Source organism: Salvelinus sp. IW2-2015, linkage group LG25, assembly GCF_002910315.2.
Source record: "Salvelinus sp. IW2-2015 linkage group LG25, ASM291031v2, whole genome shotgun sequence".
In the NCBI taxonomy this organism is placed as follows: Eukaryota; Metazoa; Chordata; class Actinopteri; order Salmoniformes; family Salmonidae; genus Salvelinus; species Salvelinus sp. IW2-2015.
This window is the reverse complement of record NC_036865.1, coordinates 14,719,046-14,746,612: the sequence shown is the minus strand read 5'-3', so window position 1 is coordinate 14,746,612 and position 27,567 is coordinate 14,719,046. Positions and strand designations below refer to the sequence as shown.

Sequence of the window (27,567 nt, the reverse complement as noted above, 5' to 3'; positions counted from 1 at the left end):
CTATGCGCGCGGCTTGCGTGYGATCAGGCCAGCAGGAGATTTGTGGGGGTCTATTTCGCAGCCGGCAGGGGCCGGGCAGCCTTTAGTCTAGCATGAGACAGCCAAGGGTGAGCACCCGAGTTTTCACACACTAAAGGTGTTGAAGGGGAGAACGCACTCCGGGGATAACACCAACCGAGACAGCGGGAGAGCGACAACCACCACCATGCACCAGACCAGTTACATGCACGAGGTGCGCAAGGAGAAGTATGAGCGCTCCGATGTCTTCGAGGAGCCCTACGGCCCTGACGCGTCGGCGGGCGCCTCGGCCATCCAGGGCTGGGAGAGCCTGCAGGAACTCAACAGCCGTTTCGCCCGCTACATCAACCGGGCACGCGTGCTGGAGCAGCGCAATGCCGTGTTCCGGAAGCAGCTAGAGACGCTGCAGCGGATGGAGGAGGCTAGCGGGCTCGAGGAGGCCTTTACCGAACAGATCGGCCTGAACCAGCAGCGCATCCGCGAGCTCTCCGCTGACCGTGCCAAGCTTGAGCGAGAGCTGAAGGACTCATGCCGCATGCTGGACGAGTTCACCAACAAGTAAGTGATYTCCGTGAGTTTGAAGGTGTGCTTGCGTGTATTTGTGTGTGTGCGTCAGTAAGGGTGGTGTGTTTTTTAAACTGATGTGTGGGTCAGAGAGAGGGAAAGTGTGGATGAGCCACTGCCTGTGAGTAAGCATTGCAGGGGTGAGGTGCCCTTCTCTAGACCAGATGCAGAGTAAACTGTTTGTATGCTGGTGAAGGCTTCGTTTCCCAGATAATCTGACTGTGATACATTGTCCACCTGTTGAAAGTCTGTCTTCAATAAAGMGGTTTATTGACATGGAAATGGCAGGTGCTGTGAGTTCAGTCATGGTAAGTGTCTTCTACCTTCTAACACCAAGACAGTACTAAGAGGAATGCTGCACGTGGTTGTGTGCTGAAAAAAGATAACAAACATCCCTTTCAAGTGCTCTCAAGGGGAGTCAGGTTGATTAAGGAAAATTAAGAGTTAATAAAAACGAAAAAAATWATGTTTTATTGTCACAAAGATAGGTGTAGTGAAATGTGTTGTTTTACAGACATTGTAAAGTCAGTAAAGCCAGATAGAGAAAAGTCGATCCTCTCAATGTGCTCAATACACAAACTCATGTAAATGACAGAGCAATACAAGGTAGGCCACACATWATTCTTGAATGTATGTTTTGTGATTATGTTTTTGTACTCCAAAGATACAGAAATGAATGTGAGTATCAAGAACAGCTGCGGGGTACATTGGAACAACTCAACAAGGTATGTGCTTGAGTCCTATGACAATTTCCCCCGTTTAATTGAATGTAAAAAAAACGAAATTAWACCTAGTCCCAGACAAAAAATAATTTGATGGACATTCTCCATTGGGCTTGCTTTTTAGTCCAGGACTAGGCCTAATCTGTTTGCGGGAAACCGCCTAATATGTTCAACTGTAATACAACTGCTAAACTGTCATGCCTCATTATTAGCGCCCTAACCATAAAACGCAACTTGTGAGCAAAGTTTTCTGCATAAGCCCTGTGCTTGAAAGGGGCTTTGCAATGTGGAACAACAAAAAATATGTAATATATCATCTGTCTGGTTAATAATCTACAAGCTTTGTCCAGAGTGGTAGAATCATAATTATATTGTGTAACTGCAATCCTGATAGGACTTTGGGGCTGAGAGACAAAGCTTATGAGGTCAGGACAATACAGTGAGCTGATGGAACTGAATTAAAATGTCTTATCATATCGCTGTCTTTCTGGGTTAGTGATATCAGAGGCTTTAGACATAATGGAGGAATGTACTAGTGAAGAAAAGGCTCCGTGTGGTGTTCAGATGAATAATAACCGCAGTGTAATACTGTGTGAGGCTTTATGAGGAGTGGATATCTACCTATCGACTTGCCTCTCTCTCTCTTCTCTTTTGCTCCCATCTTCTTCTCTTCTTTTCTCTTCTTTTCTTTTCTTCTCCTCTCCACTTGTCCTTTTCTCCTCTCCTCACCTCTCCTAGGAGGCTGACTATGCCCTGTTGAGGAACCTGGAGTTTCAGATCCACTCCCAGTTCCTTCAGGACGACATCAACTCCATCAAAGACAGACACAGGAAGGTAAGAGGTATACAACCTACACATCATCTGCAATCTATTACAAACTCATTCTGCCTTTATATTGTACAATCATACAATTGGCTCTGGGTGAAGTATTTTAGGTCAGTGGAGTGTACTAATCATTAAAAAAAATACTTATTGCAAAGGAAACTGGTACAGTGTGCATAGCATATCGCCTTTCAACCTGCAGATGTAGGATCTTAAATTGACCAGTCTCGCAACAGGAGTAACATAATCCTACAGCAAGAAGATTTGATTATAAAAAATATTAGTTTTCATAGGCTACAGTAGGCTATTAGGTGTTGCCTAGCGCTGCATTTCGGATACACTTGCATGTCGTACTGGAGACCATTACACTCCCTTCTGTATTTATTTAGACAGTGAAGCTACAACTTTTAATTTGGCTCTATACTCCAGCATTTTGGYTTTGAGATCACATTATGTATCTAGACCCCCCATTTGAAGGTGTAACATAAGTATTTGGACAAATTCACTTATAGTGTATTAAAGTAGTCAAAAGTGTAGTATTTGGTCCCATAATCCTAGCACGTCATGAATACATCAAGCTTGCGTCTCTACAAACTTGTTGGATGCATTTGCAGTTAGATTTGGTTGGGTTTTGGATTATGTTGTGCCAAATATAAATGAATGATAAATAGTGTATTGTGTCATTTTGGACTCACTTCTATTGTAAATAAGAATAGAATATGTTTCTGAACACCTCTACATTCATGTGGATGCTAACATGATTTCGGATAACCATGAATGAATTGTGAATAATGATGAGTGAGAAAGTTACAGAGGTACAAAGATCATTCTGACAAACCATGCTAGCCTCTCACCATTACCAATAACAGGGGAGGTTAGCATTTTTGGGGGGTTGTGATATTTATCCCTCTGTGACTTTATCACAAAGTACAAATCCAAAATGCTGGCGTATAGAGCCAAATTAAACATTTTAGCCTCACTGTCAAAATATGTGACTAGTTTCAGGAAACTAGGGCATATTTCGCACGTCACAACTTCACAGGAGAGACTTCTGGAACATGTGAACTTTCATGTGCCTTAATAACAAGCTTGTATGCTGTAAATACGAATATCCATGACAGAGAGGGAGAAGCGTCCATCCATTTATACGGGTAAGAGAGTCTAGCTAGCTACATTTTCAGATATTACACGTTTCTAATTTTGTCAAAGTAATTTTCATTTAAAGTTAAAGTGCGATGTTAGCTAGCTATCTAATGTTAGCTGGCTGGCTCGCTAGCTAACCTTACATGTATGATCTGTGTAGTAATATTATTTGTTTCTCAGAGCCATTTGCATTGCGTTGTAGCCTAATGTTAGTTAGCTAACATTGAACCTGGTTGGTTAGCTACCTGCAGATTCATGCAGGGTAGTAATGTTATGAGTTGGTATTATGGTTTATTGTTTAGCTAATTAGCTACATGTCTAAACAAAAGATTCCACTACGCAAGTAACCATTTCAATAGAATGTTCATGATGTCACTGTGACAACTGTCTATAGACGTAGTTGGTAAATTCGCTCTGGCTATCTACTCTGATTTCAGTGCACTCTCGTCTGAGTGTAGCAGAGCACAGAATAATAACTGACGAATTTACAAATGCTCAACACGCGTTGAATATGGCCTGTGTCAGTAAATGTTGGCAAAAAAGCATAATTAAATTGTTGCCAGCAGCACAGTTGCAGTCACCAACGCTCTGGATAACATAAAAGCAGCCTAACCAGCTCTGCTAGGGTGAGTAAAATGGTCAGAGTGAGCTGTTCTCTCATTTGTGTCTGGAAGTAGCTAACAAGCTAGCCAACTTTAGAAAGTTAACTTGGGTGCTTGACTGCTGTTGTTAGGTCAGAACGCTCGGATCAACCTTGGCCACAGCGTCCAGTGTGCACTCTGAATGCTCCAAGAGCAAAACGCTCTGAATTTACAAACGAACAATCGGACAACGCTCTGAGTTTACGAATGCCCAGAACACACTCTGGCACTCCAGATTAAATTTACAAACACACCCATAGTATAAACCAGCATTTACAAACACACCCATAGTATAAACCAGCCTTTAGTCTTAAAATCTTTGGTTGTTTAGTACTCACATGTGAATCCTTAAAGAGATGGGTGAGGCTAAAGCTTAACAGGGTGTGAACAATGCTGAATGGGTATAGACAAAGAAGAGCTCTCCAGTAGTTGTACCAAAACATTCACGACCATTTTCTCAAATGTGAGGTTACACCTTTATCAACTTTCAAAGCAGAATTACTTTCCTATTGTTCCTCAACTGTAGTGTATGATATACCATTTTCTAGCTCTCTACAATTTCACATTTTGCTACATAAGACCGAATCGAGCCGGTCGGTCACATATATATTGTAATGAAACAGCAGGGAGCAGGTCTCGAACCCTCGACCTTCTAGCCCGAAGTCCGGCGCGCTATCGACTGTGCCGCAAAAGCATGCTCGTGTGGCAGAGTCGATTTCCGCGCTTATAAACCCAGGGTCATTACACTACTCCCTCCTTTCAAAGAGCGCGTCCTCGCGCTAGCTTGCGACTCTACGTCTTACAGGAACGCGCTCACCGACCAAGCACACACACTGTCGTGGATGCAAGGTCCGATCACATCAGACACCAATGTAATGAAACAGGCAGGGAGCAGGTCTCGAACCCTCGACCTTCTAGCCCGAAGTCCGGCGCGCTATCGACTGTGCCGCAAAAGCATGCTCGTGTGGCAGAGTCGATTTCCGCGCTTATAAACCCAGGGTCGTTACACTACTCCCTCCTTTCAAAGAGCGCGTCCTCGCGCTAGCTTGCGACTCTACGTCTTACAGGAACGCGCTCACCGACCAAGCACACACACTGTCGTGGATGCAAGGTCCGATCACATCAGACACCAATGTAATGAAACAGGCAGAGAGGAGGTCTCGAACCCTCGACCTTCTAGCCCGAGGTCCGGCGCGCTATCGACTGCCGCAAAAGCATGCTCGTGCGGCAGAGTCGATTTCCGCGCTTATAAACCCAGGGTCGTTACAATATGGAAAGGAGTGTATCTGTCTTGTGTTACTAAGCTATATAAAACAACGGTTGTCGATATGTATGTTACAAATTTGCAAAATGTATGATATGTTATGAATCCCAATTTTGTGGTGTCTAACGTTAGCTAGGTGGCTAACGCTAACGTTAGCTAGGTGGCTAACGTTAGGTAGGCTAGGGGTTAGGGTTTAAGGTTAGGGTTAAAGTTAGGAGTTAGGTTAAAATGTTAAGGTTAGGGGAAGGGTTAGCTAACATGCTAAGTAGATGCAAAGTAGCAAAAAAGTAATAAGTAGTTGCAAAGTTGCTAAAGCTGTCCGTGATGAGATTCAAACTTGCAACCTTTAGGATGCTAGATGTTCTCCACCCCGACCAACAACCTTACTTTTGTTTTTTGTTTTTGCCTTAAGTAACCTTCTGTCATATGTAACAATACCAAACCAAATACTGTGTCATACTAATTTAAGTGTCCCGCGTTWACATGTACTATGTTATGTCTAGTCTATGAAACCAGGCTGGCATTTCAGGTAAACATTTTTACATTTGAATGTGGCAGTGGTAGGATCTACAGTAGTAGGATTTTTATTCTGTCTGGTGCTTTAGCGTTTGAGCGAGCAAGAGAGAAAGAGAACTGGAGGTTTTCAGTGAATTTAGGTAAATCACAAGGATTATTGGATTTTTCTGTGATCAAATTAAGATGCCACATCTGTATATTTATATATTAAAAAAACATCCGTAATGCTTTGTTTACATCCGCCAGAAGGACCGTATAAATCCAATCAATAAATGCTGAAACTAAATCTTTGACTAGTGAATTTAACAACCCACCTCAGTGCGTTGGTGTTTACCCTGCAAACACATTTTATTTGCTTAGGCAACATACTTAACGAGGCTATTAAATGTGTAATTGCACACATATTTACTCTTAAATTCTTAATCAGGTTAGGCCTATACTGATGCAAGTCAGGCAGAACACCTCAGAGAGTCAAACAATTAGACACATTTAAGGCTGAAATGATGAGCCCAGTGGTCTACCAAACTCTTCACACCACTGCCCTCATTTACAGAGGCTACAGAGGCTGCTGGTATTGGCTAGGTCATTAACAGCCCCTTGTAAACAGACAATATTGCCACGGCCTCTTTAGCCACATACTGTACCACATTTTGCTAAACCTTTTTCGAATGGAAGTACCTTGTTGAAGTAGGCTACAGATGTCAGATCTTAACTTGATCACTCGTTTGTCACAGATCATTTTCCTGGTGCATCAGGAAATTCAAATGAGCCTTGTGAGTCTCTTAAAATGAGCAGTTCTCTTTCTCCATGCGGGGAAAGTCAAGTCATTGGGATCAGGACTTGCTTTCAAAATAAGATTCTCGCTCACTCAAACACTAGGCCTAGGTCCTATTACTGCAACATTCAAATGTACAAACATTTATCTGAAATGCAGCCATACATATCAACAACCATTGTTTTATATAGCTTAATGACACAAGCTAGATCTTGGTCTCCACTAGGCTACGACATACAAATGTCATGTGTAGATTAAGGTTACGATTGAACTGTCAACATTTAGTTCAATGGTGGCCTGGGGTGGTCTAGCGGTTAGGGCTGCTGCCTTCCACGCCCACATATAGGTCTACAGTGTCGGCGTGGGTTTGATTCCGGCCCATGCCCTTCTGGCARAAAAAAATGGTCCTGTGTGGCTCAGTTGGTAGAGCATGGCGATTGCAATGCCAACGGCTCAGACACGAGAGGAATGTGGCAGGGTCTACAGTCAATCACGGACTACAAAAAGAAAACCAGCCCCGTCGCGGACCCCGATGTCTTGGTCCCAGACAAACTAAACAACTTCTTCTCTCGCTTTGAGGACAATACAGTGCCACCGACACGGCCCGCTACCAAAACCTGCGGACTCTTCTTCACCGCAGCCAACGCGAGTAAAACATTTAAACGCGTTAACCCTCGCAAGGCTGCCGGCCCAGGCGGCATTACTATCCGCGTCCTCAGAGAATGCGCAAACCGGCTGGTGTTTTTACGGACATATTCAATCAATAACTATCCCAGTCTGCTGCTCCCACATGCTTCAAGAGGGCCACCATTGTTCCTGTTCCCAAGAAAGCTAAGGTAACTGAGCTAAACGACTATCGCCACATAGCACTCACTTCTGTCATCATGAAGTGCTTTGAGAGACGAGTCAAGCATCGTATCACCTCCACCCTACTTGACACCCTAGACCCACTACAATTTGCTCACCGTCTAAATAGGTCCACAGACGACACAATCGCAATCACACTGCACACTGCCCTAACCTATCTGGACAAGAGGAATATCTACAGTGGGGAGAACAAGTATTTGACGAAACACACAGCCAGGGCAACTAAGGAGTGGCTCCGTAAGAAGCATCTCAAGGTCCTGGAGTGGCCTAGCCAGTCTCCAGACCTGAACCCAATAGAAAATCTTTGGAGGGAGCTGAAAGTCCGTATTGCCCAGCGACAACCCCGAAACCTGAAGGATCTGGAGAATGTCTGTATGGAGGAGTGGGCCAAAATCCCTGCTGCAGTGTGTGCAAACCTGGTCAAGAACTACAGGAAACGTATCGCTATGGATCTCTGTAATTGCAAACAAAGGTTTCTGTACCAAATATTAAGTTCTGCTTTTCTGATGTATCAAATACTTATGTCATGCAATAAAATGCAAATTAATTACTTAAAAATCATACAATGTGATTTTCTGATTTTTGTTTTAGATTCTGTTCTCCACAGTTGAAGTGTACCTATGATAAAATTACAGATCTCTACATGCTTTGTAAGTAGGAAAACCTGCAAAATTGGCAGTGTATCAAATACTTGTTTTCCCCACTGTATGTAAGAATGCTGTTCATCGACAACAGCTCAGCATTTAACACCATAGTACCCTCCAAACTTGTCATTAAGCTCGAGACCCTGGGTCTCGACCCTGCCCTGTGCAACTGGGTCCTGGACTTTCTGACGGGCCGCCCCCAGGTGGTGAGGTAGGAAACAACATCTCCACCCCGCTGATCCTCAACACTGGGGCCCCACAAGGGTGTGTTCTCAGCCCTCTCCTGTACTCCCTGTTCAACCTATGACTGCGTGGCCATGCACGCCTCCAACTCAATCATCAAGTTTGCAGACGACACTACAGTGGTAGGCTTGATTACCAACAACGACGAGACGGCCTACAGGGAGGAGGTGAGTGCCCTCGGAGTGTGGTGTCAGGAAAACAACCTCACACTCAACATCAACAAAACAATGGAGATGATCGTGGACTTCAGGAAACAGCAGAGGGAGCACCCCCTATCCAAATCGACGGGACAGTAGTGGAGAAGGTGGAAAGTTTTAAGTTCCTCGGCGTACACATCACTGACAAACTGAAATTGTCCACCCACACAGACAGTGTGGTGAAGAAGGCGCAGCAGCGTCTCTTCAACCTCAGGAGGCTGAAGAAATGTGTCTTGTCACCAAAAACACTCACAAACCTTTACAGATGCACAATTGAAAGCATCCTGTTGGGCTCTATCACCGCCTGGAACGGCAACTGCTCCGCCCACAACCGCAAGGCTCTCCAGAGGGTAGTGAGGTCTGCACAACGCATCACCGGGGGCAAACTACCTGCCCTCCAAGACACCTATACCACCCGATGTCACAGGAAGCCCAAAAAGATCATCAAGGACAACAACCACCCGGGCCACTGCCTGTTCACCCCGCTACCATCCAGAAGGTGAGGTCAGTACAGGTGCATCAAAGCTGGGACCGATAGACTGAAAAACAACTTATATCTCAAGGCCATCAGACTGTTAAACAGCATTCACTAACATTGAGTGGCTGCTACCAACATACTGACTCAAATCTCTAGCCACCTTAATAATAAAAAATTGGATGTAATAAATGTATCACTAGTCACTTTAAACAATGCCACTTTATATAATGTTTACATACCCTACATTACTCATCTCAACTGTATATACTGTATACCATCTACTGCATCTTGTCTATGCTGTTCGGCCATTGCTCATCCATATATTTATATGTACATATTCTTATTCATTCCTTTACACTTGTGTGTATAAGGTAGTTGTTGTGAAGTTGTTAGATTACTTAGATATCACTGCATGGTTGGAACTAGAAGCACAAGCATTTCGCTACACTTGCATTAACATCTGCTAACCATGTGTATGTGACCAATACATTTTTATTTGATTTGGTTGTAGATTTGATTCTCATGGGGGACCAGTATGAAAATGTACGCACTCACTACTGTAAGTCGTCTGCTAAATTATGTAAATGTAAATCCCCCTGATTTACTAGAATTAGTTACAGATTTCAAATATGGTAGCTGGGAAGTAAGTTGCCTTGCACAAGCCTTAGCTTGGAACAGTTCATACGAGCAGGAGCCTATCTCCTGTTTCTGTAGTGTGAGGCAGCTTGATGTAGTACACCCCTTGGACAGGGAACGCTAGTCTATCACAGGGCCTTACCCCCAATCTACAATAGCTACTTAATGCTGAGTGGTTCCATGTTTACAGTCTTTGGTATTACTTGGCCAGGGATTGAACTCCCAACCATGGCCAGCCCTCCATCAGGCAGGATTAGGCGGCCACTTATGGCGGCAGATTGACGAGGGCGGCATTTTCTGAGCTAAACTGACCAAGACGCACCTCCAACAAGTACACATAAAGCCTCACGTAATTCTATCCAAAAACAATTTCAATTTCTCTCATCCTGTGGCATATGGGCTTTTTAGGTGAGCGCTGATGCTAACCTGTGATAAGCAGTGCCCACTTTGTCAATGGCAGGGGCAAAAATATTTTGCTTATCCATTCCCAGCGTGCCTCCAGTGTGCTGTTCCAGAGACGTATCGTTGCGGCGTCCACCAACGTTCTGTCAAAAGTTTGGATAGACCTACTCATTCCAGGGTTTTTCTTTAGTTTGACTATTTTCTACATTGTAGAAACTATGAAATAAAACATATAGAATCATGTAATAACAAAAAAGTGTTTAAACAAATCAAAATATAATTTAGATTTTAGATTCTTCAAAGTAGCAACCATTTGCCTTGATGACAGCTTTGCACACTCTTGGCATTCTCTCAACCAGCTTCACCTGGAATGCTTTTCCAACAGTCTTGAAGGAGTTCACACATATGCTGAGCACTTGTTGGCTGCTTTTCCTTCACTCTGCGGTCCAACTCATCCCAAACCATCTCAATTGGGTTTAGGTCGGGTGATTGTGGAGGCAAGATCATCTGATGCAGCTCTCCATCACTCTCCTTCTTGGTCAAATAGGCCTTACACAGCCTGGAGGTGTGTTAGGTCATTGTCCTGTTGAAAAACAAACTATAGTCCGCTATGCGCAAACTAGATGGGATGGCGTATCGCTGCAGAATGCTATAAGCATGAGCCGGCGTCTTGGACGTTTTTTGGGGGGTGTTTTACAAATGGTAGGCATATCACATAGATGGTCATTCATAAAATTCAATTTCAGGCAACCCTGTAGGGTACAGCTCAGTAATCACGCACCGACGCTGATGCCTTTTGGATGTCTTTTTTTGGTGCAGTCTTGACAGGCCTTGATTTCCACATCCACGGACATTGGTTTTTGATCCGAACCAAATCTGAACCAATCATAGATGTGTATGTTTGGTCCAGATTTTGTCCGGTCTGGACCAGCCTTGATTTTGCCCAAACAGACGTCTATAAATTACTTATTTTCAACTTTCATTCAGAACCCAAAATTTGCCTGATTTTTACATCAGGAAAATACATACAATACACTATTCTAGTTTTGTAGGGGTGACTTTTTTTGGTCTCACCTAGGGCTGCAGAATGGCAAGGACCGGCCCTGCTCCTAACCTTTCGATATCAGGGCGGACCCTAACCACACGGCCACTGAGTTGGTTATGGATATTGTGTACTGTACAGACCCTGGATTCCAAATATACAGTGCACACGTAATACTGAGGAAAATAAAGGGATGACATACAGGGTGGGTATATTTAATAAAGTTAGGATTAGAGTACATAGACGTTGTGTACTGTACTCTAATCCCAACCATATTAAATACACCCACCCTGTATGACAGTCCCCTTTATTTTTTATAGACAAGGATCTAATATTGTCTTGGGGAACGTCTTAAATGCAATGTTTGTGTTTTAAAGGCAAAGTTTATTTTTCATTTGATACAGCAGCAGTATGTATACAAGATCATTTCACGTAAAATATAATGTTAACTCATCCCCTCTCCTCGCCTCCGCTAATCTCCTCCCCTCATCTCCTCTATTCCTCTCACCCCACCACCCTCTCCCTGTAGAACCTGGCAGAGATCCAGACCTACGTGAACATCCTGCATCAGATCAACCAGACAATAACCCTGGTGCCCAACGTGGCCGTGGGCATCTCTGAGGTAAGGTCACCAGGCATCTTTCTGTGTCCAGGGGAACCAGCTGAGTCAGACCAGGGGTGTCAGACCCCCTATGTGAGCTGAACTTTGTGTCTTTGACTGTAAAATGTGTTGTGATGTGTTCCAATGTGTTAATGTGTACTGACATTTCTGTGAAGTGTGACTGCCTTTTATAATATGCTTCTGTTTATTATTATGACAGTTAATCCCAGCTCTGTGTGTCATGTTGTCCCTTTATAGAAAGTATGTTGATGCTGTCAGTCTGTAAGCTGTTTGCTTGTCTGTCTATGAAGTTGCAAGTAAAGCACTGTAATATAATGTACACCGAGTATACAAAACATGCTCTTTCCATGACAGACTGACCAGGTGAATCCAGGTGAAAGCTATGATCCCTTATTGATGACACTTGTTAAATCCACATTAATCAGTGTAGATAAAGGGCAGGAGACAGCTTAAAGATGTATTTTTAGGCCTAGAGACAATTGCAACTCAATAATAGGAAGTTCCTAATGTTTGGTATACTCAATGTACATGTTGAATGCCTGTCTAGTTGTTCAGTGTGTATTATAACTGGCCTGTGGTCCCTTTGTGTGATCTCTATGTGTTATAACTGGCCTGTGGTCCCTTTGTGTGATCGCTATGTGTTATAACTGGTCTGTGGTCCCTTTGTGTGATCTCTATGTGTTATAACTGGCCTGTGGTCATTTTGTGTGATCTCTATGTGTTATAACTGGCCTGTGGTCCCTTTGTGTGATCGCTATGTGTTATAATTGGCCTGTGGTCCCTTTGTGTGATCGCTATGTGTTATAACTGGCCTGTGGTCCCTTTGTGTGATCTCTATGTGTTATAACTGGCCTGTGGTCCCTTTGTGTGATCTCTATGTGTTATAACTGGCCTGTCTTGTCTCTGTGTGATCATTGTGTATTATAACTGTCTCTGTGTGAAGGAGCAGGAAAAGCAGCTGGCCCAGAGGAGAGTTCCAGCCCTGCAAAGCCAGCTGGAGGAGTACAAGAGCGCCCTCTGCCAGCTCCAGGCACAGAAGCTGCATCTGCAGACCGAGGTAGGTTCATTTCTCCATTACTATGATAACTTAGCGAACATCTCATGCTCAAGTGTTTGAAAGTGTCACATTCCAAATCAACCCCTAGGCCCTACTCCCTATGCATATTAGTGAGGAAGGGAGATGAGGTAGCCACTTGACTTGAGGTAGACAGTTTACATGTACCCATGGAGGACAGTACATAAATTGGTTGTAGTTGCACATGGGCACCAGTAGGTGCCAGTCATCACCTTTAGATTAGTGAGTAAAGATGATACAAGCAACAGAGAAGCGGGAAAATACAGGTGTATCTCTTAGAAAAATACTAGTAACTAAAAGACATAGAAGGACGAAAAAACAACTCTCAATGTCTACCTCAAACTGATCCATAAGTCCATGTGTATTTTCTCCAAAAGTTGTGAATCTATTGAATAATTTCTTAAATAAGCATCTCTTCATTTTTGTTTTGTTTTGTCCCTACCTCTGCTTTCTTCCCAAATTATGCTTTTCACTTTGTTCATTTTCTGTAGCCTGTACCTCATGACTGTTTTTGTTTCCTAGCAAAATGTTTTCAAATGGCATTCTATAACTCAGACTTTTTAAAATTGTGTGACTATAATTGCAAGAAATCTGAATATTTTAATGAAATAATTATCATATATTTCTCATATATTATCATATATGAAGGCTCAATTTTCAATCGGAGACAGGTTGCCATGAAGGTTGAATACGTACGTGGGTTGAACACCTGTGTAGTACTACAGTTGTCACCACAACATCCTCAGAGAGTACAGTAGTCATGATGTTCTGATTTATTCTGTCTTTTTATAGTCAGACAGCTGGCACGTTAGCATAGTTCGATGACCAAGCAGGAATGACAACGATCGCTTAAATAATCAGATGGGCAAAAAATTCAGTTGAACTTTTCTATTTGACATCTATTCTGTTTTTTATTTTATTTTTAATAAGCAGTGTACAGTAGCATACCATATGATAAAATGTTTCCCACATCTATATTGAAATGATAATCAGATTTATCTCTCTCTSTCTCTCTCTGTGTCAGACGTCAGTGATGGAGAATTCCATCAAGAGCACCCAGGAGAGCTATGACGATGAGATCCAGCTGTACAACGAGCAAATTGAGTCTCTGAGGAAGGACATTGAGGAGGCCGAGAGGTCCCTGGAGAAATACACCAACGAGTGCCGCCACCTGGCCATGTACCAGATCTCCCTGGAGAATGAGCTGGAGAGGTACAAGAGGATCATTGAGAATGAGGACAACAGGTAATTACTAACCACAACACACAGTGACCAGTGTCCTGCTACTGGATATTAGGAAGCACTTCAATGTGTTAACTCTGCGAAATGTCAGCCACATGGTGGCAGTGTTGGATATTATATTTGTGTGTTTTCCACCTCAGATTTCTTCAATCAGGGTTGAATATCTCTTCAGGAGGGTAATTTATTTTTGATGTAATATTTAATCCCCTTTAATATGGCCTAATCCTTCTTTTGTTTACTTTATCAATACATCTTTTCTTTACAGCCTCACAATACAAAAATGGGAAAGTAATTAGAAAAAGGACAAAGGAATTTTCCTATTAGAATTACTAATATAATGTTTAGTACTAACACATACAAATACACTATCACATGCTGCTTCTGTGGTGGTGACCTACCTGATGTTTCTTCCTCATTCTCTTCCACAGGTTGAATTCAGCGATAATTGGGACTCCCATTACCTTGTTCACCACCAATTACCGCTTTACCCACACACCCACCGTGTCGAGCAGGGGCAGAGGTGAGGACATGCCATGTCTCATTCCACAGCTTCTTCACACTGATAGTCTCCATACATACAGAGCAGACACGTAACAACTCATCGTCATCATAGGCTATAACCACACTAGCTAGAGCCCTAATGAATACAGCCACACAGTGATGTGATTCCCACCCACTTAAAACAACAAACAATGGATCCTCCTGAGGTCTATACATGGATAATGGTGATCATGGTTAGGATGATCCAGGTTCCGCAGGAGTCCTCTCCTTCGATAATGTGTTTTGAATTTTTAAAGTGTGTTTTGTCTTATATAAAGGTTCTATTCATGATCCAGGTTAGGATGATCCAGGTCCCGCGGAAGTCCTTTCCCCCTTCAATAATATTTGTAGAATGTTTAAAGTGTTTTGTCTCATATAACATGTTTATTTTGTTTATCTGCCAGACATCACCCAAGCCATCCAGGACATCAGCAGTGTCAAGCCTCGCCAGAAGAACCTGGCCAAGAAGGTCATGAAGAAGAAGGAGATCAGTCCCAAAGACGTGATGGACAGTGGCCAGGACGAAAGAGTCGTTGGAGCTGAACACATGGAGGATGAGAAGCGAGGGATGGCGGAGGAGGAGGACGAGGTGAATAGGGAGAAGCAGAGTTCGCTGTACACGGGTGTCCCTCCCCAGGACGTCCCAGACGGAGCTCAGATCAGCAAGGCCTTCGACACGCTCTGTAACATCGTCAGAGACCGCATGAGGAAGTATAAGAAGCCAGAGCCAATCGCTGACTTCTACACTAAGGGGCGCTATGTGCTGGTGACGGGTGATGGCAGCTACCCCCACCCCCATTTTTACACCTCCAGCCCCTCCGCTGGACACGTCTTTGTCACCATCTGCGACGGCATGGTCTCCCCTTATGACCCCTTCAGCCCATACACCCCCTCCCCTGACCCCCCTCATCCACAGCCCATGCCACCCCCTTGCCCCTCTATCCCCACCCCACCTTCCGACGGAGAGGGTGGCAAGGGTGACGATAAGGGCGGAAAAGGTGGTGGGAAGGGGAAATCTAGGGACGTAGATCCTACTCCCCCCCCACAGCCCAACCCTGCCCCAGCTCCAGGCCCTGACCCCAAAGACCCCAAATGCCCCAGCAATCCCTCCGGACCCAAGGGGGGTAAAGATGACAGTCGCCGCAGGGGCCTTCCTCCCATGCCCTCCCCCCGTGGCGCTAGCAGCATGCCCCCTGACTCCATGAGCTACGAGAAGGTGGAGATGGTGGAGTCAGTGGAAAAGTTCTCCAACGACCGCAAGACCAAGGGCTATGAGGAGACGGCCATGGTGGTGGAGACCATGATTGAGAAGACCAGCAAGAAGAAGCACTGAGTCTGAGGAGATTGACTTCGACCAAAAGAGCTGGACAGACTCCTCACAAGTTCCACCTCACCTTATGCCAGCAAGAACAAACAATGAGACCAATATGAGACTCTGCTAAAGACATTCTAAAAACACTGTTCAACCGTGAATGAGACCAACTGCTAAGAGCCAGTCCTCACATAGGAAACTGCTAAAGACTCCTTCCACATTCCTGATACTGCTCCTCCATTCACTCACGCTCTCTGGCTTTGTGTTCAGCAAGAGTTAGCTGGTTCCATAATGCTGCTGTTGTTGTTTCTACCTACGCCAATACCTTATGCCTTTACTGTCTGAAAACTCAAAGTACCAACATCGAAACAACAGCACAAGCCTCCTCGTCCCCCCCAAAAAATAAAGTGAATAAAAACATGACTTTGATGTGTGAAAAAAATGGATTACATGCTACTGCCCTCATGGATGTTTGCCACCCTTCCAAATCAAACCTTGCCCCAAACCTCCACCCAAGACTTAATTTGTTCAATTGGATGCCATTGACCGCCCTCAACACAGTCTTGCTGTGTATAAAACTGCTTTAATAATAAACAATTATCAAGTTTCAAAAGCACAATGCTCTACTGTCTTTGTGTTTTCATGTTAAGACCGCTTTTATGACACACTGTTGCTTTACAAACAAACGCCCCCAGTCCTTCTCGTCATCTCATGTAATTCCAAAAAAGATTAAACGATTCATATTATATTCTTTGAATAATAACAGCTGATGTTTCATATTTGTACTTTCTATGTACTGTATGCAATTTAAGCACTCTTTACCTACTTTATAAACATGATTGAAGGGTAGAGGCGATGGATGCCTAGTTTATATCTGATCACCCTGTTTGACTTAGATACTAGAGGAATATTAATTCCACCAAAGTGAGGACACTACACTAAGTAAGCTAGTGCAGTGTTTAGTAAACACCGGGACTCTCCCAGCCCAGAGTAAAAGGTGTTACATTGAACTCTGCAGCTACTGAAGGAAAGACATAAATGTTTCATTGAGGTGATCTGGAGGAGCAGACAGCGACTTCTGAACTCTGCATAATCCACTCTCCCTTAGAGGGACAGACAAGAGAGAGAAAAAGAGAACGAGAGAGAGCGTGTGTGTGTGTGCGTGTGACAGAGAGACAAAAGTAAGACAAAAAGGGGAGAGAAAGAGAAGCTAATAGTGTTTTATACTATATAGTGTCTTTACACAGTGTGTGATCTAAATGTCCCTGTGCTTTGTGCTCTCGAGTTAACAGATAAGGGCTTCCCATTACCGCATAGGCTTCAGTTAACTGGCAATGACCATTGTAAGGCAAAATGACTTACCTTAAAAAGTGAATTGGAATACAGAGGCACGTACGCAGGTTCTGACCTCTATCTCTCTGCTGGTCTTATTTCTCATCCTTATTCAAATGACAAAGGGACTGAAGACATGTCTGCTACCTGAATGTGCATTGCCGAGTGAGGCAAACCACTCAAGTGCTTTAACAAACAGCTGAATAGATTTATTATAGTATACCTTTTTAGGTGCACAGGCGTCAAAATTAATCACACGTTCCTTGTCTTGTTTATATAGAAACAGTTGCTTGTCACAAAAATATAAACAGAAAGAAGTATCACTGCTCTGATTGCAAGATATTCAACTTTAAGAATGACACAGAAAATCGTTTACAGTCACAAACTGTACAATAGTTGTTTTACCAGAGGTGGAGGGGCGGGGAAATGCAAGAACACCATATAGTGGATATATTCTGTTTATATACATTTTAGTAAAGTGTAAAAAACATAGACAGAAAGCAAGATGGGATGTTTTAGTTTTCTCTATAGAACAGATTAATTGAAGGTTACACTTTTATCATAATCGGATTACAAGAAACATCTATCGAAAGTGGAGGGCTAATATAAACACAGAAAAACAAAAAGCAGAGAAAAGGGAGGGAGGGGAGAGAATGAGAGAAAGACAATGAGAGAGAGGAGAGAAAGGGAGGGAGGAGAGAAAGTGTGAGAGGGCAAGAGAGGGAGAGGAGAGAAAGTTATTTGGTGAGAGAAAGGGAAAGTGAGAGAAAGATAGGAGAGATGAGAGAGGGGGAGTGAGAGAAAGATAGGAGAGATGTTAGAGGGGGAGTGAGAGTGAGAGAAAGAAATAGAGAGAGAGAGAGAGAGTGGCCCGGCATGCTGACCTGACCAGACGGTGTTTAGTTAGCTACGTCAGCTAGTTTTTACTCAGCAGGCTCTTCAGGCTCCTCTCTACCGCCTCGTCCAGCTCTTCCTCCAATTCCTCCTTTTTGGACATGGCTAATTTGGACTGGTAGTCACGCACTATCTGGTCTATGTAAGGAGCACTTTGTGTTCCGTGCAGCATGAGGGTCCACTCCTTCAGGACCCCCCTCTGTGGCTCGTTTCCCTGGAAGCCCACCTCCAGGACCCAGGTCCCGCGGGGGTCCTCTCCCCAGGTTTGGGTAGTCATGAAGGGCCACTTGTCGAAGCCCACCTTGGCATCGTCGTCCCGGGGCCTGCGGCTTAGTAGGATGGACTTGGTGCCCATGGGGGAGGTCATGTTGATGTTGAGGTCACCACGGCGACTGCCATTGACGGTGATCACGGCCTGAACATGTTCCAGGTAGCGGACAAAGTTGTCCTTCCCCTGGCAGGAGTCAGTGGAGATGGCCAGGATCAGCTTGTCACCCGACTGGATCTTACTGCAGGGAGAGAGGGTTGGAGGAGAGAGGAGAGAGAAGGATTAGGAAGGTAGAGGCAGAAGAAGAGTCAAGAGAGACCCAAAGGGAAATAAGAAAGTGATAAAAGTAGGACAATGATAAGGGACAACAGAAAGAGAGATGGAAAGAGGGATTAACAAGACTTGTGAAAGGGAGAAAGAAGACGAAAGTTCGGAAAGGGAGGGTCAGAGAATGAGAGAAACACCGGGAAATGGAGAAAGGAAAAACAGGACAGAAAGAAATAAACAAGAAGATGGAGGTAGCAAGAAAAGAGCCTAATATAAAGATGTATTAAGAAAGAGAGAGGAGAGAGAGAGAGAAAAATAGTAACATTATCAGTATTCTGGTCAGCTCCTTGAGAAAGCTGGTGTCCCTGTATCTAATTCAATCTGAGATTTAGCCTGTGGGTGCAGAGTATTTACCATAGCCCAGTCTGTCTAGTTCTGTCTACGCCTCCGCCCTCATATATCCTGCTATTACCTGACCTACTTAGCATAGACCCAGTAGACCCTGATAGAGCACTGGTGGTGCCTCAAATCCTACTCCCGCACGGCAACACAACAATGACAGAAACAACGCTCTCTTTGCCATTAAATTATTAGAATAAACCGAAGCGTGCAGGCTTTTTGGTTAGACTTAGACTAATATCTTACCTTCCTGCTACCACTATCTTAGTTGGCCATCATTATTAGAGATTGAGATTCACTTGATACATCAAAATAAAGCATTTTTACGTCATTTTTATGTAATTGTATGAACTTAAATACTATAGCTAGTACCTGAAATAACTCATGCATTTCAAAATGCTTTGTGGATGTTTGTCTCAAGGACACATCACTGTTTGTGCCCAAGACAATACCATTACCCTTGCCCAGAGAAACCGGCTGAAAAATACACCTAATATTCTAGCCCTTTTTGAATAAGCAAGAACTGTTATGAAAATGTTAATGACTAGTGTTGAATAATGAATAGAGGAGAATGAGAAAGTGTGTAGCACAGTAGAACTCCATGGAGACGCCCTGAGGCCAGCCACAGGCACTAGGACCACCCTAGAAAGAACAATACTAGGACAGAGCCTGTCTCCTATTGCCTACTATGTAGTTCTAACAGATATTAATAAATGGATGGATAAACCATCTAGGTCTATTTCAGAAATCTGCCAGTCATCTTCATGATATGTAATTCAGAATAATTTGTCATGTCATGCAAGCTCATGCCATTTATTCTTACTATGCTATGTAATGTTCAGGATTAAAAAATACTTCTGGTTTATTTTCCTTTCAAATATTGAACTTGCATCCTACTTAATGTATTTCAAAATGGACTTAGATTAAACAAGAAAAGGACAGAATAACATTTACATAAACTAAATGTCACTCTTTTCAAAATAAAAATTCTCCATCTTGCCGAAAGAAACAGGCTCTACTACACAATCACGCCCATAGCATTTCACTGTTCATCTCTCCATGATTACAAGGGCCTACAGTAGCTAGCAAGCTAGCCAACGTTAGCTTGGGTGCTTGACTGCAGTTGTAAGGCCAGAACGCTCAAATCAGCCCTACTCCTCAGCCCGAACGCCCAGTGTGCACTCCGAGAGCGTAACGGTCTGAATTTACAAACTGACAATCTGACAGCACTGAATTTATCAGTGCGCCATATTTCTATTCCATCCTAATGGAAACACAGAGGGTTTTTCATGGAATAGAAACACCATAATATTAATCAAATTAAGTAAGTACCAGTCAAAAGTTTGGACACACCTACTCATTCCAGGATTTTTCTATATTTTTACTATTTTCTACATTTTAGAATACTACTATGAAATACCACCGGTCTCCCGCGTGCCCCGCACTCTGTAGTACAGACATGGCCTGCTCTCCCTTATGTAAGGAATTAGGCACTTTCCCATGTTTACCACATGTAACAGTAGTCCGTCCCCTCGCCCCGACCCGGGCACAAACCAGGGACCCTCTGCACACATCAACAACAGTCACCCACGAAGCATCGTTACCCATCGCTCCACAAAAGCCGCGGCCCTTGCAGAGCAAAGGCGAACCACTACTTCAAGGTCTCAAAGCGAGTGACGTCACCGATTGAAACGCTATTAGCGCGCACCACCACTAACTAGCTAGCCATTTCACATCGGTTACACTCACCCCCCTTTCGACCTCCTCCTTTTCCGTAGCAACCAGTGATCCGGGTCAACAGCATCAATGTAACAGTTTAACTTTAGTCCGTCCCCTCGCCCCGACCCGGGCGCGAACCAGGGACCCTCTGCACACATCAACAACAGTCACCCACGAAGCATCGTTACCTAACTAGCTAGCGGTTTCACATCGGTTACACAGAGTATGTATTGTAGACTGCACAGTAGCCTAATAAACAAATAAGCACATTTTGTTCATAAAATAATGATAAAAAATTATTTTTCAAAATACAGATCTTGATTTAGTTATGGATCCATAACAAATTACTATGGGAATAAATATCACTTATTTACAGAAATATTGGAACAAAGTTGTCTAATGAAGGAAAACAATTTAGAATCCTCCAATCCTGTAGCCTACTCCCGACCTTCACATTGTACAGCGCCATATTTTCCTAACGGAAACCCTGAGGGTATCATTTTTCATTTTTCTCTGAATAGACACACCAAATCAAATCAAATCAAATTTTATTAGTCACATACACATGGTTAGCAGATGTTAATGCGAGTGTAGCGAAATGCTTGTGCTTCTAGTTCCGACAATGCAGTAATAACCAACAAGTAATCTAACCTAACAATTCCACAACTACTACCTTATACACACACACAAGTGTAAAGGGATAAAGACTATGTACATAAAGATATATGAATGAGTGGTGGTACAGAACGGCATGGCAAGATAAAGTAGATGGTATAGAGTACGGTATATACATATGAGATGAGTACTGTAGGGTATGTAAACATAAAGTGGCATAGTTTAAAGTGGCTAGTGGTACATGTATTACATAAGATGGCAGGATGCAGTAGATGATATAGAGTACAGTATATACATATGAGATGGGTAATGTAGGGTATGTAAACATTATATTAAGTGGCATCGTTTTAAAGTGGCTAGTGGTACATTTTTACATAATTTCCATCAATTCCCATTTTTAAAGTGGCTGGAGTTGAGTCAGTATGTTGGCAGCGGCCGCTAAATGTTAGTGGTGGCTGTTTAACAGTCTGATGGCCTTGAGATAGAAGCTGTTTTTCAGTCCTCGGTCCCTGCTTTGATGCACCTGTACTGACCTCGCCTTCTGGATGATAGCGGGGTGAACAGGCAGTGGTGGCTTGGGTGGTTGTTGTCCTTGATGATCTTTATGGCCTTCCTGTGACATCGGGTGGTGTAGGTGTCCTGGAGGGCAGGTAGTTTGCCCCCGGTGGTGCGTTCTGCAGACTCACTACCTCTGGAGAGCCTTACGGTTGTGGGGGAGCAGTTGCCGTACCAGGCGGTGATACAGCCCGACAGGATGCTCTCGATTGTGCATCTGTAGAAGTTTGTGAGTGCTTTTGGTGACAAGCCGAATTTCTTCAGCCTCCTGAGGTTGAAGAGGCGCTGCTGCGCCTTCTTCACAACGCTGTCTGTGTGGGTGGACCAATTCAATTTGTCCGTGATGTGTACACGAGGAACTTAAAACTTTCCACCTTCTCCACTATGACCGTCGATGTGGATAGGGGGTGCTCCTCTGCTGTTTCCTGAAGTCCACAATATCTCCTTTGTTTTGTTGACGTTGAGTGTGAGGTTATTTTCCTGACACCACACTCCGAGGCCCTCACCTCCTCCCTGTAGGCCGTCTCGTCGTTGTTGGTATTCAAGCCTACCACTGTAGTGTCATCCGCAAACTTGATGATTGAGTTGGAGGCGTGCATGGCACGCAGTCGTGGGTGAACAGGGAGTACAGGAGAGGGCTCAGAACGCACCCTTGTGGGGCCCCAGTGTTGAGGATCAGCGGGGTGGAGATGTTGTTACTACCCTCACCACCTGGGGCGGCCCGTCAGGAAGTCCAGGACCCAGTTGCACAGGGCGGGCTGAGACCCAGGGTCCGAGCTTGATGACGAGTTTGGAGGGTACTATGGTGTTAAATGCTGAGCTGTAATCGATGAACAGTATTCTCACATGGTATTCCTCTTGTCCAGATGGGTTAGGGCAGTGTGCAGTGTGGTTGCGATTGCGTCGTCTGTGGACCTATTGGGTCGGTAAGCAAATTGGAGTGGGTCTAGGGTGTCCGGTAGGGTGGAGTGATATGGTCCTTGACTAGTCTCTCAAGCACTTCATGATGACGGAAGTGAGTGCTACGGGGCGGTAGTCGTTTAGCTCAGTTACCTTAGCTTTCTTGGGAACGGAACAATGGTGGCCCTCTTGAATGTGTGGGAACAGCAGACTGGGATAAGGATTGATTGAATATGTCCGTAAACACACCAGCCAGCTGGTCTGCGCATGCTCTGAGGACGCGGCTGGGAATGCCGTCTGGGCCTGCAGCCTTGCGAGGGTTAACACGTTTAAATGTTTTACTCACCTCGGCTGCAGTGAAGGAGAGCCGCAGGTTTTGGTAGGGGGCGTGTCAGTGGCACTGTATTGTCCTCAAAGCGGGCAAAAAAGTTGTTTAGCCTGTCTGGGAGCAAGACATCCTGGTCCGCGACGGGGCTGGTTTTCTTTTTGTAATCGTGATTGACTGTAGACCCTGCCACATACCTCTTGTGTCTGAGCGTGTTGAATTGCGACTCGATTTTGTCTCTGTACTGGGACTTAGCCTGTTTGATTGCCTTGCGGAGAGAATAGCTACACTGTTTGTATTCGGTCATGCTTCCGGTCACTTGCCCTGGTTAAAAGCAGTGGTTCGTGCTTTCAGTTTCACGCGAATGCTGCCGTCAATCACGGTTTCTGGTTTGGGAATGTTTTAATCGTTGCTGTGGGTACGACATCGTCAATGCACTTCCTAATGAACTCGCTCACCGAATCAGCATATTCGTCAATATTGTTGTTGGACGCAATGCGGAACATATTCCAATCCGCGTGATCGAAGCAGTCTTGAAGCGTGGATTCAGATTGGTCGGACAGCGTTGAACAGACCTGAGCGCGGGAGCTTGTTGTTTTAGTTTCTGTTTGTAGGCTGAATCAACAAAATGGAGTCGTGGTCAGCTTTTCCGAAAGGGGGCGGGGGAGGGCCTTATATGCGTCGCGGAAATTAGTATAACAATGATCTAGGGTTTTCCCAGCCCTGGTAGCACAATCGATATGCTGATAGAATTTAGGGAGTTTTGTTTTTAGATTAGCCTTGTTAAAATCCCCAGCTACGATGAATGCAGCCTCAGGGTGTGTGGTTCCAGTTTACAAAGAGTCAGATTAAAGTTTCGTTCAGGGCCATCGATGTGTCTGCTTGGGGGGAATATATACGGCTGTGATTATGATTGAAGAGAATTCCCTTGGTAGATAATGCGGTCGACATTTGATTGTGAGGAGTTCTAGATCAGGTGAACAGAATGACTTGAGTTCCTGTGTGTTGTTATGATGATCACACCACGTCTCGTTATCATAAGGCATACCCCCCGCCCCTCTTCTTACCAGAAAGATTTTGTTTCTGTCGGCGCGATGCATGAAGAACCACTGGCTGCACCGACTCCGTTAGCGTCTCTTGAGTTAGCCATGTTTCCGTGAAGCAGAGCACGTTGCAATCCCTGATGTCTCTCTGGGAATGCTACCCGTGGCTCGGATTTCATCAACCTTATTGTCAAGAGACTGGACATTGGCGAGTAGTATGCTAGGGAGTGGAGCGCGATGTGCCCGTCTCCGAAGCCTGACCACGAGACGCCTCGTTTGCCCCTTTTGCGGCGTCGCACAGGGTCGTCCGGATGGGATAGATCATTGGTATTGGGTGGAAGGCAAAACACTGGATCCGTTTCGGGAAAGTCATATTCCTGGTAGGAACGATGATGAGTTGACGTTAATCGTATATTCAGTAGTTCCTCCCGACTGTATGTAATGAAACCTAAGATTACCTGGGGTACCGATGTAAGAAATAACACATAAAAAAGCAAAATACTGCATATTTTCCAAGGAACGCGAAGCGAGGCGGCCATCTCTTTCCGGCGCCGGATGTTATAATATTAATCAAATTAATTAAGCCAAATTTCTTAAAATCAATCCCATATACTATGTTATTACAAAAAAAWYWWTTAAATTATCTGGTAACACCAATACGAAATACTATCAAATGCTTCTCAAAGATGCCCTCTGGTGGTCAAACTAGCAGAAACAGAAAATATGTCTAAAAATTWAATGACGTGCCACAGAATGCTGCGGCAGCACGCAAGGTGTGCCGCAGTATGACGCAACTTTTAAAGGAGGAACTATAGCAACCCAAAGTCATATTGGACCACCTAAGAATTATATTATATTCCTTCCATGGCAGAGAGCTGGTGCAGGGAGATTGCCTTGTCCAGATTGAGGGTCCCATGCCAAAGCCTTAGGAGCAGGGATGTTCTGTTGCTATTCTCTGGTTCAGAGGCACACACAGGAACTCTGCTGACTCCCTGCTTTGTGGTGAGGCGGTGAGGGTGTTAAGAGCTCACTCGGGCAGGGGTGGACCACTGGGTAGATAGAGAGATGGGGAAGCTGAGCTGAGGAGAGGACGATGGGGGTAAAGTGGACCTAATGGCATTATTAGCGTCAGGGGCCAAATCTCTGGCCCATTACAGCTCTCTCAGATTAGCACAGCACACAAGAGAGAAGGACAGAGAGGGGGGGGGAGAAAGAGAAAGAGAGAGAAGGAGAAGGAGAGAGGTATGTTCTGGGAAGCACATTGGTAGAATAATATCCTGAGCAGAGAGGTGTGCTGAGGTCTGATGGTGAGGTGGTTAAATTAGTGGTAATTTAGTGGGTCAATGGGATTCAGTACAATACACTGTCATGTGGTTTCATTGAAAACCAGATGGAGTCTGTTACGGCTCTGACCTACAGTTAATGAGTTTTAACAGTGAATTAGCTGAGAGCTTTTCTTGTTTTCTGATAATTCATATGATAGATTATCAAAAATACCCTCAAAACTGTTTTTCATATATGTTATCATAGATAATAATAAATACATTATATGTGTAGATTCATACATGTTTTGTATTCCAATATACCTTTAAAATAGAAATACAAATTAATTGAAAGTTAATGTTTAAGGCTACTATGTAATATGTAGATGCTTTGATGTAACTGTATCCTCTAGATCCATAACCCAGAATGCATTTCAGCCAGCTGGCCCAGCTGGGAAGTTAATGAGTCGAACTGTGAACCTCATTGGTGGCCCCTGTACGCCACCAAAATGTCACCGGATCACATCACATCCTGAGACAGGAGGGATATTGCATTCTGCACTGATATGACAGTACCTATCATTGAAAAGCAGAATGTGTGTATGTGTGTGTGTCTGTCTGTGCATGTGTGTGCACGAGTACATAATATGTGTTGCTCTGTGTGTGTCTGGGCTCATGAATGTGTGCAGAAATCAATTTGTCACCAAAATGATTTTCCTGAACAGCAGGTGCAGCAATCTCATCAGATAATGTGTGAGAATAATGACTCCCTATGGTCATAAACCCCACCACTAGTGCTTCCCACACCTCATCACAACAACGTCACACTTCCTCGTTGTCTCCGTGCTGCTGTGCTGTTTGATGCGTCTTGGGTACCTGCAAACTTTTCGGTTTTTACTTTTAATAACCGTTTAATCCAAACTCTGCATTTAACACATTTACCAACTTTTAGTTTTTTCCTCGCTTCACCTTTTTCATTCTACTTTAGTACCTGGATACCAACAACCGATCCAAGCTACCAAGAGCTCAAATCATAAAACGCTCTCTATAGAACTATTTCCAACATGTGAGTGTGACTACAATTGTTGGCCAGGACATGCTGTAATTGTATGTTTTGTGTTCCCCACGACTACAGACACTGGGGACACGCCCAACACAGCTGTGTGAGGCTACACCAAACGCTACCACGCAGCCGGACCGGTGCGTAYCAAGGAACAGCCGGCGACCTGCCACTGACAACCGACGTAGCATCACCTGGGGAAATGTTTGTTCCCTTTGATTGTCGCCGCTCAGCAGTGAAAACTCCTTTGAATCTGCTGGGGACTCACGTGCTATTAAGTGTATAATCTGCGACATGTTCGTAATTGTCACAGGGAAAATGTATTGAACTTGATGCAGCTAAAGAAAGGATTATTACTCTTCATGAAAAAATAAAACATTTGACCAAGCACCTTGAACTGAATAAGGATTCTATGAGACTATCGGCATCTTTAAATGGTTCCAATCAAAACATCCAAGAGGATCATAATGGGACCTTCCTAGACTATGATCAATTTCCGCCAATGCACCCCTCTACTAACCTGAACCAGAAAATGACTGCTCATTGTTCGACTTCAGGTGAGCGTAAATGGATGCGTGTCGAAACCAGAAAGAAGTAGAATAATCGTTCTCGGCGTGCCTGCCTTCCTACCCCGCYTCCGGACTTAAGACWTTCAAATCGCTTAGAGCCCCTATACCAGCTGTCTTCTGCCATGGACTTAGATGTTCCCTCCATGGCTGTGGCTGCCCCTCCAGCTACCTCTCAGTGTCCTAGTCAATCAATTGTCTGGGCACAGCCTGGTCCACCTTGGCCCCCCTCCGCTAGGTTGTGCTCTCTTGATGCCTTTGGCTGTTGTGGCCTGCACGCAGCTGGCGTCTCAGCAGCTCTCCTCTCAGGTGAGTTCTGTGGCTCTGGCCTCGCAATCTGCTTCGAGACACGGTAGATGCCGGATCATTCTGGCGATTGTGATAGGAGTTTGATGGTGAGGCATATATCTGTACCTGGGGCAAATACTTGGTGTTTTCTTGGGGGAAAAGTTGAGGATATCACCAGGTTGCTTCCCGAGGCTGTGCATCATTCAGCTGGGYCTGATACTGTCATGGTTCATGTGGGGTTGAATGACATTATGAAGGGCAGCTCAGAACAGCTGAAGATGGATTTAAAAGAACTGATTGGGCTACTCC

The 27,567-nt window shown here is 44.3% G+C and overlaps 2 protein-coding genes across 3 annotated transcripts in view; one reads left to right on the top strand and one right to left on the bottom strand.

Annotated features, from left to right (window-relative positions):
* The first annotated feature begins 82 nt into the window (after positions 1-82).
* LOC111951920 (filensin-like) lies at positions 83-16,384 on the top strand. Of its 2 annotated transcripts, none has more exons than XM_023970266.2 (8): positions 83-576; positions 1,247-1,307; positions 2,043-2,138; positions 11,504-11,596; positions 12,546-12,653; positions 13,696-13,916; positions 14,342-14,433; positions 14,858-16,384. In XM_023970266.2, exons 1-8 carry the CDS (start codon positions 206-208, stop codon positions 15,784-15,786), a joined length of 1,971 nt encoding a protein of 656 aa, XP_023826034.1. In that variant the 5' UTR covers positions 83-205; the 3' UTR covers positions 15,787-16,384. The 2 variants fall into 2 exon arrangements, with proteins under 2 accessions (XP_023826034.1, XP_023826033.1); XM_023970265.2 differs by having other exon boundaries at positions 12,540-12,653.
* Positions 16,385-17,539: 1,155 nt separating this feature from the next.
* Positions 17,540-27,567, bottom strand: part of pcsk2 (proprotein convertase subtilisin/kexin type 2) — an 89,468-nt gene continuing 79,440 nt past the window's right edge. The window contains exon 12 of the mRNA XM_023970445.2: positions 17,540-18,500. Within this exon, the coding sequence (XP_023826213.1) occupies positions 18,014-18,500 (487 nt within the window). The 3' untranslated portion in view covers positions 17,540-18,013. The remainder of the gene's footprint in view (positions 18,501-27,567) is intronic.

Bases quoted from the DNA above. Each gene is read 5' to 3' on its own strand.
- LOC111951920 (XM_023970265.2), top strand. From the start codon at position 206: ATGCACCAGACCAGTTACATGCACGAGGTGCGCAAGGAGAAGTATGAG. The intron at 11,597-12,539 runs GTAAGGTCACCA...CTCTGTGTGAAG, and splicing joins TGGCCGTGGGCATCTCTGAG to GAGCAGGAAAAGCAGCTGGC. The intron at 14,434-14,857 runs GTGAGGACATGC...TTTATCTGCCAG, and splicing joins CGTGTCGAGCAGGGGCAGAG to ACATCACCCAAGCCATCCAG.